This window comes from Phoca vitulina, unplaced genomic scaffold (assembly GCF_004348235.1).
Source record: "Phoca vitulina isolate PV1807 unplaced genomic scaffold, GSC_HSeal_1.0 scaffold81, whole genome shotgun sequence".
In the NCBI taxonomy this organism is placed as follows: domain Eukaryota; kingdom Metazoa; phylum Chordata; class Mammalia; order Carnivora; family Phocidae; genus Phoca; species Phoca vitulina.
Window position 1 is genome coordinate 1,321,399 of NW_022589784.1, and position 14,392 is coordinate 1,335,790.

General features: G+C 65.8%; 1 protein-coding gene across 1 annotated transcript; it reads right to left on the reverse strand.

The window, feature by feature from the left end:
• Positions 1–647: 647 nt before the first annotated feature.
• Positions 648–12,551, reverse strand: MKNK2 (MAPK interacting serine/threonine kinase 2). Its single transcript, XM_032394826.1, has 13 exons — positions 12,441–12,551; positions 9,134–9,221; positions 8,902–9,003; positions 8,719–8,816; positions 6,805–6,884; positions 6,413–6,486; positions 6,045–6,149; positions 5,867–5,922; positions 5,684–5,779; positions 5,120–5,314; positions 4,112–4,276; positions 3,351–3,394; positions 648–2,864 (listed from the first exon to the last, which is right to left on the reverse strand). The coding sequence occupies exons 1-13, from the start codon at positions 12,489–12,491 to the stop codon at positions 2,627–2,629; spliced, it is 1,392 nt and encodes a 463-aa protein (XP_032250717.1). The 5' UTR covers positions 12,492–12,551; the 3' UTR covers positions 648–2,626.
• Positions 12,552–14,392: the final 1,841 nt, after the last annotated feature.

Genomic DNA, 14,392 nt, shown 5'->3' on the forward strand with positions numbered 1-14,392 from the left:
GGGCAGCTCAGGCGCCAGGCCACCTGCTCACACCTCACCTGGCCTCTCTCGGATCCCCGCTGGTCCACTGACGACTAAGGACGCTGAAGCACACAGCAGCCAGGCCGACACCTCAACCCCCTCCCCCACCCCATTGGCTCCTGCCTCCAGGAAGCCCTCCCTGATCAGCTCCCTCCCCGCCAGGATGGGAAGTCCGCCCTGGGCTATCTGGCCCAGAGGCCTGCAGAGCGAGGACTCAATGATGGCTGAGGGCCAGCCACGGGGGAGGTGTGAATTACTAGGTTTCGTCGGGTTGCAGTGTTCGAAGTCGGCAGCAGGACCACCAGAAGCTGCTCCCTTCCTCCTCCCTGAGCTTGGATCTGGGGCGCCCTGAGCCTGGCCTTGGCTGGCCTTGGCTGCGGGGAGATGATGGCACAGAGTCCAAGGTCAGGCCAGCCCCGTTGCCCCGCCTTCCCTCTTGGGTTCCGCGGATTTGCCGAGCTGCCCCGCATGTCGTGAGGACGAGCCCACCGGCCGGGAGCCCGGGCCCCCTGAGCAGCAAGCCAAGCCCGCTGCGCCTGTCCACGCTCTGGGCTCACGGCGTCACTGGGGACGAAAAATGGTTTGGGGCCACTTGTTACAAAACAGAAAACCAGGACCAGGACACACAAGTTTTTATGACTTTTATTAAATCCTTACAAAACAATACAAAATTCCGGCATTGACAGTTGGTGTAAGGAAAATGAGCTGTATCGATTCACCTGGTGCGGTGGAGTTAAAGTGCTTGGGTGTTTTCCCCCCACTTTTAAAAAACTTGAGTTTTTTTTTTGTCTTTTTTACACATCTTAACATTGAGACGTGGCCGTTCCCCTCCCGCAGGGCCGGGTGGCCTGGGAGCCAGGCGCTCATTCACAGTAACGGTTCCGACAGTCTCTCCAGCTCCCACGGCCCACGTGACATGTGGCGGGCGGAGGAAGTGGCTGTCCCACCTTTGGGAAAAAAAAAAAGCTCCTCACAGCTCCGCGTTCCAGAGTAAAACGGCCAAGGCGCCTGGGGCGGGCGGGGGTCCGTTTGTTTCTTTTTTACAAAAAGGCGGAATCCCCAGTTGCAACACGTAGGATCACTGGTGGGCACGAAGTGGGGGTGGGGGCGGCCTCCCCACCCCCCCGGGGTCTTTGGAAAGGCCAGTCCACAGATCCAGGCGGGCGGGGGGACCGGAGGGGGCGTCAGTCCCCACCAGCCACCAGAGACTGCCACAGAAACAGCATCTGGGCCCCCCCACCCGCGAGGCCCCCCAACATTCAAGTATTCAAGAACAGGGAAGGGAAGTCAACTGATGTCTTTAAAAAATTAACAAAACAGGACGAACAACTAGAAGCCAGAGGGCTTTCCAGGCCCTGGCCTGCCATGGAGACCTGGCCAGACCCCAGGCCACGCTGCTTAGCCAGGGGAGGGGGGGCGGGGGGGCCGCAGGGACCCTCCCCGGCCAGCAGGAGCGCGTGTGCGTGGAGAAGGGGACCCTGTATTGCATAGTGTTTCCCACCCGAGGACGAGGAGGGGCGTCGGTCTCCCCAAGCCTGGCAGGCCCCTCGACATGTGACCCCAGCGCCAAGGTGGGCAGAGGCGGGCATGGCGATTCCTGGGTGCCCGGAAGGAGGCCGTGGCAGCGGCGGCCGTTTTCCTGAAGGTGGGCAGAGTCGAGACGCTGCCCTTGGGGGGTGGGGGGCTTCAGCAGGACCCCTGGGTGGGCCCTGGCTCTGAGGAGGAAGGGAGCTGACAGAGCTTCCACACCAGACCCCAGGGGTGACAAGGGGCGGGACGTGGCCGTGGTCAGACTGAGCCCTGAGACGGGGCACTCGGGTGCCCGGGGTGGGGGTCTTTGGGACCCCCACGTTGGCTGACGGGCGCCTGTCCAGCCCCTCCCACTTCCTCTGGCACCGCCCTCCTGGGTGGGCAGGGTAGGGGGCAGTGGGTGCACCCTCCCATCCCGGGTCAGCTGCAGCTTAAGGTCAAGGTTTGAGAGAGCCCCGATTGTCAGTCAGAGGGGGGAGTCCAGCTGCCTGCACCCAGGACCCCTCCTGCCACGAGGGAGACCTGAGAAGCCCCCGCCCCACCCGGCCACCAGGGTGTCTCCCGGGTGAGGGATGAAGGAGCTGCTGTGTCACTGAGGGGAGGTGTGGGGTTGGCCCGTCCCTGAAATACTGTGAGGCTGGGGAGGGGGTGCGTCCCTGTGCCCCCAGCTCTGGAAGACGACAAACGCCTCCTCTCCTGAGTCACATAGGGCGGGGTGGGGCAGGCGGGGGACCTTCACAGTACAGGTGAGCATCTGGGGCTGGGGAGGCAGGGACCGGGCAAGCCCAGCGACACACGTCCCCCACTCTCCTCCCCAGGCGTCTGCTTTGCTTTTAACACCTTTAAAGGGGAACAAAAATGGGGGTAGGGCAGAAAAAAGGAGAAAAAACCCAACAGCAAAAACCTCATATAAAAAGAGCCCCCCCCCCAACTGAGCTTAGCGCCTCGGAGTCCAGCCAGGGGAGGGCAGCCTGCTGGTCACCGGCTGGCAACAGCTTAAAAAAAATCTTTAGATTTGATGGGGGGGGGGTGGGGGGAGGGGAAGGAGTGACCTATGTACAGAGGGAGCGAGGGGTCACGCGTGGTCTCCCACCAGGACCACGGGGGCCGCAGACAGGCTGGCTCGCTGCCGCCTCTGGGCCAGCTTGCTCTGAGAGGGCGGGGACAGCTGCAGGCAGCGGGAGGTAGCTCGGATGACCACGGGCGCGCCCTGCTCTGCCTCCCCGGCTGCGTCCTCCTCCCGCTGAGCCAGCTGCCGGTTCATGGCGATAGCCTCAGCCGCAAACGACGTGAGCTCTTTGGCACAGCTGTTCCTGGGGAGGGGCAGGCACGGAGGAGGTGATCACGATCCCTTCGGGACCCCCGGGGGCGTGCAGTACCCTGCGGGACGGGCCGCAGGCCCCAGGACCCCCCCCCACCGGGGGCCCAGCCCATCACCATCACTGGTACAGGAAAACCAAGCACTTAGGTGGCCCCCCAACCCAACAATTTAAGGAAGGTTTCTGGTCTTCTTTAAACACCTAACGTTAGGGCGCCTGGGTGGCTCAGTTGGTTAAGCGACTGCCTTCGGCTCAGGTCATGATCCTGGAGTCCTGGGATCGAGTCCCGCATCGGGCTCCCTGCTCAGCAGGGAGTCTGCTTCTCCCTCTGGCCCTCCCCCATCTCATGCTCTCTGTCTCATTCTCTCTCTCAAATAAATAAATAAAATCTTTAAAAAAAAAAAAAAAAACAAAACACCTAACGTTAACCACCCCCCCGGGGTCCCTGCTCTGGGCCCCACGCCCCCACGCGGGCCTCACCTCTGCAGGACCATGGGTGTGGGTAGAGTGTTCTCCGGAGCACACTGTAAAGCGACAGGAGGGCGGGGCTGAACCGCAGAGCCCCGCTGCCCTCCCAGTGCCCAGATGGCTGTGACCGGGGGTCAAGGGGTGTACCTGCTAGAACGGAGTCAGGCCAGGGGGAGCAGGATGTGGCAGAAGCCCAGCAGTGGTCCGTTACACCTGCTCCCCGCCCCCTCCCTTGTCTACTCATGGGTCTCCTGACGTTCCCGAAGGACACAGGTGCCCCTCCACCAGCTCGCCCTGAGATCAGGGCCCGTCTTTGCTCCCTAGGGAGGCCCAGTGCCAACTCCTATTTTTGGTTAAGACCCTTGCCCTTGTGGCCTCCTTGCCCTGGGCTGGCAGCCTGGCTCGGGTGACCGCTGGCCAGAGAAATAGCAGGCTCTTCCCAGATGGGTGGGGACAGAGAATTGGCTGGGGTTGGCGGGCTCTGCGGGGGGTCTGTGGCCAGGCAGAAAGAGGCCCCAGCGCCTCGGGGCACAAAGCCACGCAAGTCACTGAGCAGCAGCGCCTGCACTCCCAACCCCTAGCTGGTAGCAGCGGGTGGATTTTCCTGCCACGCCCGTGCCCCCCCAGACGGCCGAGACTGAGCCCCAGACCCACGCGGCAGCAGGGGCGCTGCTGCTGGCCTTCCCAAGGACTCTCGGACACCCGCGCCAAGTCACCCCTAGCCCCTCGGAGGCTGTGTGGAGGCAGGAGGCCCTAGCGGGGCTCACACTCACCCCCTGCACCCAAGGGTGCTGCAGAACTTGGGCGGCGCTCAGCCTCTGCTTGGCGTCGCGGACAAGGAGCTTTGAGATGAGGTCTTTGGCAGCGAAGGAGATGTGGGCCCAGTCCTTCTCGGGAAACTCGTACTTGCCCTCCTGGATGCTCTCAAACAGCATGTTCTGCGGGGCAGACGGGTAAGGGGGTGAAAGGTCCGCTGCAGGCGACTGAGCCCCCCCACAGACACGTGCCAGCCGGACCCAGAGTCGGGCACGCCAGCTTAGTAACGAGCTCTGCCAGGGGCCCGGGACCCAACCACGCGGCCTAACCCATGACCTGGACACGCAGCCCCCTCACCCCCCCCCCCGACAGCAGACCGGACTGGGGGCTGCAGAGGGCCCTGAGATCAGCTGGCAGGACGGCGGGGGGGTGCGCTCTGGGGGCCAAATGCCTGGGAACGACGCAGGCTGCGACGGAGAGCGGCCTCAGCCAAGCGCTCAGGGGACTCTGCCTGGGACGGGCTGACGGGCAGCCGGGCTCCCGTGGGGCAGAGGCCACGAGGCTGGAGCCCCCTCTCCTCACGGCAGCTCCCTGACTCCCAACTGCCTTCTCTCAGGCCGCGGAGCCAAGAAGCCTGCGAACCCCAGGAGGGCGGGCCCGCACTCTGCTGTGGGCACGCGGGGTGTCGGAGACCACGATCAAGGCAGTGGCGGGATGCAGGGGTGGAGGGCCCCATGGGGGGCAGGGGATATGGTGGGGTGCAGGGGATGGGGGAAACTATGGAGTGCAGGGGGTGGCTGGGGGTCCCGGTGGGGTGTGGGGGTCCCCGAAGGGTGCAGGGGGTGCACGGGGCACAGGGGGTACGGGGTGGGTGGGGGTCCCCGAGGGGTGCAGGGGGCACATGGGCACAGGGGTGGTGGGGGTCCCCACGGGGTGCAGGGGGCGCAGGGGACGCCTGGCGGTGGGTGGGGGTCCCGCGGGGCGCAGGAGGCGCAGGGGGGCGCGGGGCCGGCGCACACGCGCACCTGGCAGGCCGGGCAGGCCTCGCCGCGGTCCCAGCCGCAGTCGCTGCCGCAGTGGCCCACGAAGGGCGGGTAGCCACTGAGCAGGATGTAGAGAATGACGCCCAGGCTCCAGAGGTCGCAGCGCTTGTCGTAGATGCTAGCTTCCTCGCTGAAGGCCTCCACCACCTCGGGGGCCATGTACTCCGCCGAGCCGCACTGCGGGCGGGGACCGGGCGTCAGGAGCCCTCCGAGGGGGAAGGGCAGCGCCGCCAGGCCGGGACTTCCCGGCGTCACGTGAGGGCCCGAAGGCAGGGTCACCGGGGCCTCTGCGCCCAACGCCCCGCCAGGCCAATCAGAGGCGGGCCAGGGGCCCAGCCCCGCCCCTCCACCCAATCAACAGGTGGCAGGTGCCCACCCCGCCCAGCCACCCAATCAGCGGCCAGGAGCCGGCCCCGCCCCCTCCGCGGGGCCAATCAGCGGCTGTTGCTAAGCGAAAAGCCCCAGCTCCGCGGCGGCGGCACCTCGAGGTTACGCAACCGCAGCCCGGGAGCGCGTCGGGGCGTGCCCGCTGCCCGCGCGCCTCACCGGGGTGAGCAGCTCCGGAGTGGAGATGGGGGAGCAGTCCCCGTTGAGTTTGATGCCGCTGCCCAGGTCGAAGTCGCAGATCTTGACGGGGGAGACCTGGGAGGGGTGCGAAGAGGCGGTGAGGCGGGGGTCCAGGCCAACCCCGCGCCGGCCGCTCGGAAGGCCGCTCCCGGGCGCCCTCACCTGGTTGGGGTGCTCGCAGAGGATGTTCTCCGGCTTTAGGTCCCTGTGGGCGATGCCTGCCGTGAGAACCAGGGGGAGAGTCACTGGGGGGAGTGGGGGCATTGGCTGGGAGTCCGGGGCAGGTGGAGCGGGCGCAAGGCTGGACACCCCCGGGGGCCACGTGGGCCCCACCACCCACCTTTGTTGTGCAGGAAGTCCAGGGCACTGGCCACGTCCTGCACGACCACGCTGGCCTCCAGCTCGTTAAAGTGCCGCCGCTTGTGGATGTGGCTCAGGATGGAGCCTGGGGCCAGGCGGTGGAGGGAGAACGTGTACAGGTCACCCGTGTGTCTCCAGGCCACCGCCCAGTAGTACCCACTTCCACCCCACAGGCACGTGCCCACTCTGGCCTCCTTGGGCTCAAAGCCTGGACAGGAAGTTCAGACCCCACAATCCACCCCCCCCATGCACAGGAGGGGCAGCTCTGAAAAGTCCCTCCTGGTGGCCCGGCCCACAGCCCATTAACCATTAAGACGCAGCTGGAGGCGTCTCCCAGGCCCCACGTACCGCCCCGCATCTTCTCAAACACCAGGTAGAAGCGATCCTCCTCCTCAAAGAACTCTATCAGTTCTAGAACATTCCTGGGGCATGGGGGGTTGGAGAGGCAGGAGAGGAGGGAGGCTCCTGAGGACCCTGTGCATCCCCCGCCCAGCCCAGCTGGGGCCCACCCTTTCCGCCCCCACCTGCCCACAGAAGGCTAGCGTGGGGGTCCCGGCCTGCCTCCACCCTGCCTGCTGGGGACTGCGTGCGTGACGCTGGGTGCACCGCAGGAGACCCCGCACAGAGACACACACTGGGTGCTCCCGAAATGCTTGCGGGGGCTGATGAGCTGTTCGGGCCCATTCACCCACAGAGAGATGGCCCAGGGCCCAGTTCTGGGGCAAGGTGGGTCACATTACCTGTGGCCCTGGCACTGATACAGCATCTCCACCTCCCGGAAAACCCGACTCCGAATGTGGCCCGGCTGCTTCTCGATGATCTAGACGGGGGTGGGGCAGGAGACGGAGCAGCTGGGTCAGCCAGACCCTCCAAAGCCCAAGGGGCCCCTACCAGAGATCTGCCCTGTGCCATGCCTCAGACCCCATTAGAGCTTAGATCTGAAGTTCTAAGAAGCTGAGCTCTCCTCCTGGGGCCCAGAATTCGCCAGAAGTCAGAACTATGGCGTCAGCACAAGCTTGGGGAGGGGAGGTGCAACATGTCTCCAAAGTGGCACCAGGGGAGAGACAGGCTGGACAAGAAAGCCAGAAAGAGAAAAGAGAGAGCTGGGCCTTCTCCACTCCCGACCCCACAGGCCTCGGGCATGTCTGTGGTCTGGGACTCCTACAAAATGCCCCTTCAGGGGTGTCAGGGTCCCTGGGACTGGGCAGCCTCCCCTCCCTGACCAGGAGACTGGTGGCCACTGCGCGGGTTCCCACACCACCCAGGGGACTGGAGGGGCCTTGGGGTGCCTGGCTGCCAGACCCACCGCCCCCTCCTGCCTCAGTGCCAAGTCCCACCTCTCCAGTTTCATGACCGTCCGGGCAGCTGCCTGGGGACCCTCAGCCCATCCAGATGGGCCTCCTGGGACTCAGCCTCAGGAAGCCAGCTTCTGCCTCCAATCCCCGCGGGCACCCAGGAGCTCTGAGGACCAGAGGGTCCCCCAGCCACCTTCGCTCCCAGAAGTGGGGGCAGAAGGTACGTGCTGGCTCTCCGGGCACCCTGGGCGCCCCCACAGGGGACCCCTCCGCAGGTTGGATCTTCGGCCCCCTCTCACTGGGCCGGTGAGGCAGGCTAGTCACCCCCTGGCCTGGGGTTCCCTGTCCAGTGCATCGGCCTGGAGGGGGATGCGGTGTGTTCCCCCAGCTAGTTCCTGCCGCAGGCAGGCATGACGTCCACTTGCTGCCGGGGCCCAGCCTATGCACTGTGCCACCTGTCTGGGGACAAACACCTGTGCCACAGAGAGGCAGGACAACCAGACTTCCGGGCCTCCTGACACAATGCCAGCAGCCACGCTCTGCTGGAGGAGCTCTGGGCAATCTGGCTAGGACCCCTACTTCATGGAGAAAAATGTGGTCCCTCAGGAGAGGGACGGCTTTACGGGCGGTCACACAACAGTGTGAGGAAGCCAGGCTGCCCAGCGGGGTCCCAGTGCAGAAAATGCTGGAGGCGAGGCATCCAATTCCCTTGCACCATCGCCCCGCCCCGCTCACCAGGGAGCACCTGGTCCTCGTTCCTGGGCGGCCAGCCTCCTGGGACACCATCCCACCCAGATGCAGCATCGCCAGGGAGGACTGGAAGATTTCCCAGAACACAGGGTCACACTGCCTGGCCAAGACACACAGGTTTCCCAGACCACTTGGCCACACCGTGGGTCAGGGGCTACACAGGAACACTCAAAGAGCTTCTTCCAAGCCTGCCCTAATCTCCCCAAATGCCAAGCCTCCTCGGGCCCCAAGTAAAGCGTGACCTTTCCATCCTTGTGACCAACATGGAGAACCACTTTCCACTCCTGAGGAATGGCACGAGGTGAACCAGCAGACAAGAGCCAACTCTGACCGAAGCCCCCAGCCGCACTGGTCCTCAGCCACCTGCGTAGGGAGCTGCCCCTTGTGGTCACTTCCTGCCCAGCCTTGGGGGCTCAGACCAGTCTGACCCAGATTCCCAGGGGTGGCCTGAGTCACTGGCCCTGGGGCCATTTTTAGACACTAGTTTTCCCCAGCTGCTGGTCCAGGGGCTCAGATGCCAGCTCCCCTCCTCCCGCCACCCTCAGCCGGGGCCGGATCCCAGGCGCTGCGGGGAGAGGTAAGGAGGGCCGTCCGGGCGCTGGCATTCACCTTGACAGCGTACTCCTGGTTAGTGATGAGGTTGACGCAGGTCTGCACGCGGGCATGGGCGCCCTCCCCGAGCACATCCTCCTGGAGCTGGTAGACGTCTATGGAGCAAGGGGGGCGGCTGAGAGCTGCCCCAGGCCAGCCCCCATCTCCCTCCCTCCCCCGCCCCTGCTGGTGCCCACTCACCCTCAAACCTGCCCGAGAAGCTGTCGGTGGCCCGGCACCGTTTCTTCTTCTTGCCCCTCTTCTTGGCGTCCGGGATGTCGATGGGCTGACTCGTGGGCATATCTGTACTGGGAGACCTGGAGGTGAGGCCGACCCTGCCCAGCAGGCAGCCGGCCCCTGCGGCTCCCCGGCCACGGCCCTCACCCACCCTCACCCCCAGCCAGGGAAGTGCCCCTCCCGCTCAGGCCCTCACCAGGGCGGGCGGGGCGCTCCAGGCTGAAGTCAGTCTCCCCGTGATGGGTCTGGTCTAAGGAGAAGGCCAACTCGAAAGGATTCTGCCCCTGTAGGGAAAGGAGAGGAGAGCGCTCTCAGGCCCCGCCCAGAGAGTGACCCAGCCCCCCGTGTCCACAAGTCAAGGGGAACAAAGCCTGGCTTTGCCTGACTGTGAGGAAATGGACCTTCCCCCCTCCCCCCCCAAGCCCAGGGCCCTTGGGGCGTCCAGGAAGGGGATGCGGTGCGGGGAGGGGCCGTGAGCAGGCAGAGGGCCCGGCATGAGTCACCGTGGTGCCAGGCCATGCCTCACACCTTGGTTGCTCACCCTGCAGAATGGGGACAACCTCCATAGCCCACCTGGACCTCTGGGCTGCCCGGGATCAAAGGCAGCAGGGCGGTCGGTGTGAGGGGATGAGTCACCGGCCTCCAGGTGGGGTTCCCAGCAGGGGTGGCCCTGCCTGCTTTCCCACGGCCTCCTGCGCAAGGCCCTTGCCGTTCTGGCCTCAGTTTCCCCTCTGTCAAATGGGGAGCCACTGCCCTCCTGCCCACATACTGCTCCCTGTGTGGCTGCACTGTTACCGGACCGTGTCACTCCCCCAGACTCTGGAGGCTCATGAGATGGGCCTGCAAGGCCCCCGGCGGGAAAGCGGAAACACCGGGCCGCCCTCCGCCTGGCCCTGCCCAGTCCCGTTTCACCCCCAGGACACAGCCCCTTCCAGGCCCCCGCGCCCAGCTAAGAAAGCAGCCCTGGGAGAGAGGGGCCCGCTGGAGGCAGCCCGCCAGCCCCCACGACTGGGGGAAGGGCGCCAGACCCTGACTAGGGAAGGAAGGCGGCTGGGGGTTGGAGAAACCATTTCGTATGCCCCACAGGATTGCTGGAAGAACTTTCTGCAGAGCAGATGGTCCAGGGTGAGGACTGATGGCCCCCAGCGTGAGGTGTGAGGCCTTTGAGGCTGGGGCCCAGCCAGCTTCCCTCAGGAGTTAGCTCTAATTTCGCTCCCCGGACCCTAGTAGACTAGGTGGCCAGGGCCTCGGCGGGCTGTGGGCGGCCTGTGTGCACAGTGGTGCTGCTGATGCTGGGTGACCCGGGCCCAGTCACTGCCCCTCCCTGGGCCTCAGGACAACCGGGCTAGGCTCTGGCTGGAGGGTCATCCAGAGAAGGAAGTTCAGGAAAGCCCTAGAGAGACCCCGAGGGGCCCGCTGCCGAAGGAGCTGGGCCAGATTCCTACAGACAGGGGGCCCGGAAGCCAGGCCGGCAGCAGAGGGGAGGCAGGCAGAGGTCAGAGGGAGCGGCTGCAAACACGCACAGGCCCTCCCCGCCTCCTCACCCACCCTGCAGATAGTTGCTAGGAGGCCCAGGCCAGGCAGGGCAGCGGGGAGAAGGGAGTACTGCAGCCAGCCCGCTCAGGGCTCACCCCCAGCCCCTGGCCCTGCCTGAGGAGGGGTCCGGCCCCTGGGGGAGTCAGGCACACAGCCGTCTGATAAGACTCCTCCAGAGGCGCCAGGTTACTGCTTCCACCTGGCAGGAGGGGCTCCAGGGTAAACCACATAAAGGGCTGATGACGAGGGAGGGTAGACAAGAGGCTCACAGTCAGCAGCCAGCGATGTCACCTCCCAGCTACCTCACCTTGGTCTGGTGACCTCAGCCCCAGGCCTGACGGACATCTGTGGGTGACATGGGAGGAAGCTGCCCACGGCTCGTCCGACGGAGGAAGGGCGCGAGGACCCCAGGGGGCCTGCTGGGTCCCCTCACCACCCCCACACGCCTGTCCTGGCCTCCAACTCGGAGGCAGATAGGGTGGCCAAGCCACCCCCAGGGGAGAGCCAGCTCCCGTGTCCTCGCACCATGTGCAGGGGAGAACAGGGCAAACCCCTGCACTGGCCGCGCCTCCAATTTCCTCACTTACAAAGGGGAAAGTGTGTTGGGAGATGCCTGGCAGAAGCCTGTCCCCGCTGTGCGGCTGCTGGACGGTGGGGGGAGGGAGCTGGCCCCGGCCCAAGGGAGCAACCTCAGTGTGGTGCGAGGAGAGTCCCAGAGTGGCCCGGAGGGCCGTCTCAGAGGCGAGGCTCCCTGTCCAGTGTTCTTCCCACCCGCTCAGCACTCCCAGAGTCCCACCTGGGCGCAGCCTCTGGTCCCAAGCAATGTGGGCGGGCTGGGCCTGGGGCTGGCCTCAGGCCTCCAGTCAGCAGGCCTTGGCAGGAGGCAGCTGGAACCATCCAGAAAGTTCGAGTTTGCTTTGGCCGCCATGCTGGCCCCTCACATTGACCCTGTCTCAGCTCCTGCCCGGCCCCAGGAGGGGACAGACCACTGCCAGTGACGTCTCAGGTCCACCCCCTTTAGCCCAGCCCCGGACACATGGATGTGCCAAGGGTGTCGCTGCCCTGGGGGTGGGGGGAAGCGCGGATGACAGGCATGCGGGCAGGGGTGGGGCACACTGGCCCGAGATGCTGGCTGGACAGGCCTGGGAATTCTAACCCAAACAGTCTCAGCTTGCTCCTCCCACCCTGGTGCGCAGCGTGTCTGTGTGTACACACACACACACACACGCACACGCAAGTCCTGCCTTCTCGACAGGGCAACAGGTCCTACCCAAGGAGGCCCAGGGAAGCCATTACATAACGCGGCTGGCGGGGTGGGGCGGCCGTTGACATCACTGCGTCCCCTGAGCCAGCCCTGTGGGGCCCCAGCCCAGCACCTGCCCGCCGCCCCCCCCAGACGCGCTCATCTGAGACCAGGACTCGGCTGCAGCCATGGGGCCACCGCAGAAACTTCCCGCTCCCACAGGAAATAGCACTTGGGCCTGGAGTGTCTGGGAGGTGCAGGGCTGGGGGGCATCCAATCCACTCCCCCGTTCAGTAGACCACGTAGGAAGGCTTTGGGGCCCTGCAGCCCTACCTCGGATCCCTGGAGGAAAGACCCCACAGACCCACAGGCCCAGGGCGCTGAGGACTGGACTGCGGCCGGCTGAGCTCCCTGGCAGTGCACACCCAGCTGGGGTTTGCAGGGGACACACTGCCAGGTGCCCCCACAGGCTGCGGGCCCCAGGCCCCACTTGGGGTTCTTGGAGGAAAGACCCCAACAGTCCCCAAGGCGCTGGGGCCTGGACTGTGGCCCACTGACCTCCCCCCCCACCCAGCGCACACCCGGTTGGGGCAGCCCCAGACCCAGGGTGGGGGGGCAGGCACGAGCCCCCGGGGGGGGGGAATCCTGGAGGTGGGCTACGCGCCCCCCACCGGCCACTCGAGTGGTCCAGCCCCAGGCGACCCCAAACCCACCCGGCCCTCACCTTGAACGAACGGTGGAAGCCCTGAAGTTCGGCTGTTTTCTTCTGCACCATCTTCTGTCCGGGCCCCGCCAGCGGGGGAGGGGACGGCGGGCCCGGGGGGACGGCCCGTGGGCGGGGGGCGGCCGGGGAAGGGACCCTGCAGGCGGGAGCAGACAAAGGAGAGCGTGAGTGGCTGCGGCCAGCGCGCCGGGAGCCCGGGCCGGCGAGGCTCCGCGGGGCCCGATCCCCGAGACCGGGTCGGGGCCGGGCCAGGGTCGCCGGGCCGCACTCACCGGGGTCGGGCTCGGGCCGGGGCCGCAGTGCTGCCGCCGCCGCCGCCGCCCGAGACACGCAGCCCGGACCCCGCTGCGCGGACCGCGCGGGGAACAGCGCCGCCGCCGCCACCACCGCGGACTCCTCCGCCTGGGCCGCCGCCACCGCCGCCGAGAGGAGCCGGGCGCGCCGCCCCGCCGCCGCCTTTATAGGTCAGGCTTCGCCCCGCCCCGCACGCATGCCCCGCCCCCGCCTGCCCCGCCCACACGCGCACAGCGGGAGCGAGGCTGGAGGGCCCTCCGGGCCAAGTGCGGCTGCGCACTAGGGCCGTGAGGGGTGTCCACGCGCCTGCGCGGTGAGGCGCGCGGGGCTCCGGGAGAAGGACCTGGGGGGGTTACTGACGGTTGCTGGAGGGGCTGCCTGAGGCCCTGGGAGACCCGCGGGTCCGTGGAACCGAGCTGGAGCCGGGCCCTGCGCTCTGGCAATCCCCCCAGGGTGCCGGCCAGGGCCTGGAATACACTGACTCCTTTGGACGGCTTCCCTTCCCTTAGAACATACATGGCTTCCTCTTGGCAGCGCCCCAATTCCAGAACTTGCTGTGGCTCTGTCTTGATTGATCCTACAACCTGCCAAGGCCCCTGGTGCACCTCCCAGATCCTGGCTCCGGCTGTCCTGCTGGTGTACCCCAACAGGCTTTGAGACCCAGCTGCCTCCTCCAGGGAGTTCCCCAAGAGTTTGCCCTGTAGTTGTCCGAGCAAGGGGACCACTGTATGGGATGGGGACTGAAATCTATGAAGGACCTTCGCTCAGCCCTGCAAAGGAATGTTTCAGGGAGAGCAGGGACCCGGGACCAAGAAAGAGCCCAAAGGGTGGGGGCAGCCAGAACAGGGGGTAAAATACCATCCTGTTTTTGTTGCCCGCCCACCCCCGCCCTGACCCAGGTTTGGGTAGAATCGGCCCTTCCTGAGCTGGACCAGCTCCCTGTCCCCAAAGCACTGTGGTGCAGAGTCCTGACTCCGTACCCTGGGCACATGGAAGTACAAGTCTGTGGGGTGGACCGACCTCCCTCTCCTCCAGGCCTCAGCTTGTCCTACTAGAGACTTCCTGCCACCCAAACCTAGTTGTCCCCCAACCAGGCCCCGCTGACCTGAAGCTGAATTGTCCCCTTCTAGTGGGGCAGCCTCTATGTGCTGCCTGCCAAGGCCACACCTGACCTCAGGCAGCACCCCCCCCCATCCTCCTCCATCCCCTGCGTGTGTGTGTGTGTGTGTGTGTGTGTGTGTGTGTGTGTAGACATACACGTTGGCTCCAGGTGCCTGGGGTGGGGCTGTTAGACCTGCCTGCCCAGGAGAAGTCTCCTCGTCCTCCCTCCCTCCTCTCCCAGCTGTCCCCGCCCACCTCTGCCTCCAGGCCAGGGCCCTCCCTGTCACCTGCCGGGCTCAGGTGGGTACGGATGGGTCACTGCCCCTCCTCGGAAGCTCAGCTCCATGACAGCACAGATCTGTCCACTGCCCGCCCAGAGCCCACCCAGCACAGGGCCTGGCACGCAGGACGTGCCCCCTGAATACTGCTGAGAAGAATGGATGTGTTTGAGCGTGTGTGCACACGTGTGTGCGAGGGTGTGTGTGTGTGTACAGGGGTTGTGTAAGTGTGTTAGCTTCTCGCACACTGGGAGGCTTCAAACAACAGAAATTTATGCT

Coding starts and splice junctions, on each gene's coding strand:
- MKNK2 (XM_032394826.1), bottom strand. CDS start 12,491: ATGGTGCAGAAGAAAACAGCCGAACTTCAGGGCTTCCACCGTTCGTTC. Junction 8,817..8,901: donor CTTCTCGGGCAGGTTTGAGG/GTGAGTGGGCAC, acceptor CTTGCTCCATAG/ACGTCTACCAGCTCCAGGAG. Junction 4,277..5,119: donor AGGCCTGCCCGGCCTGCCAG/GTGCGCGTGTGC, acceptor TCTGCCCCGCAG/AACATGCTGTTTGAGAGCAT.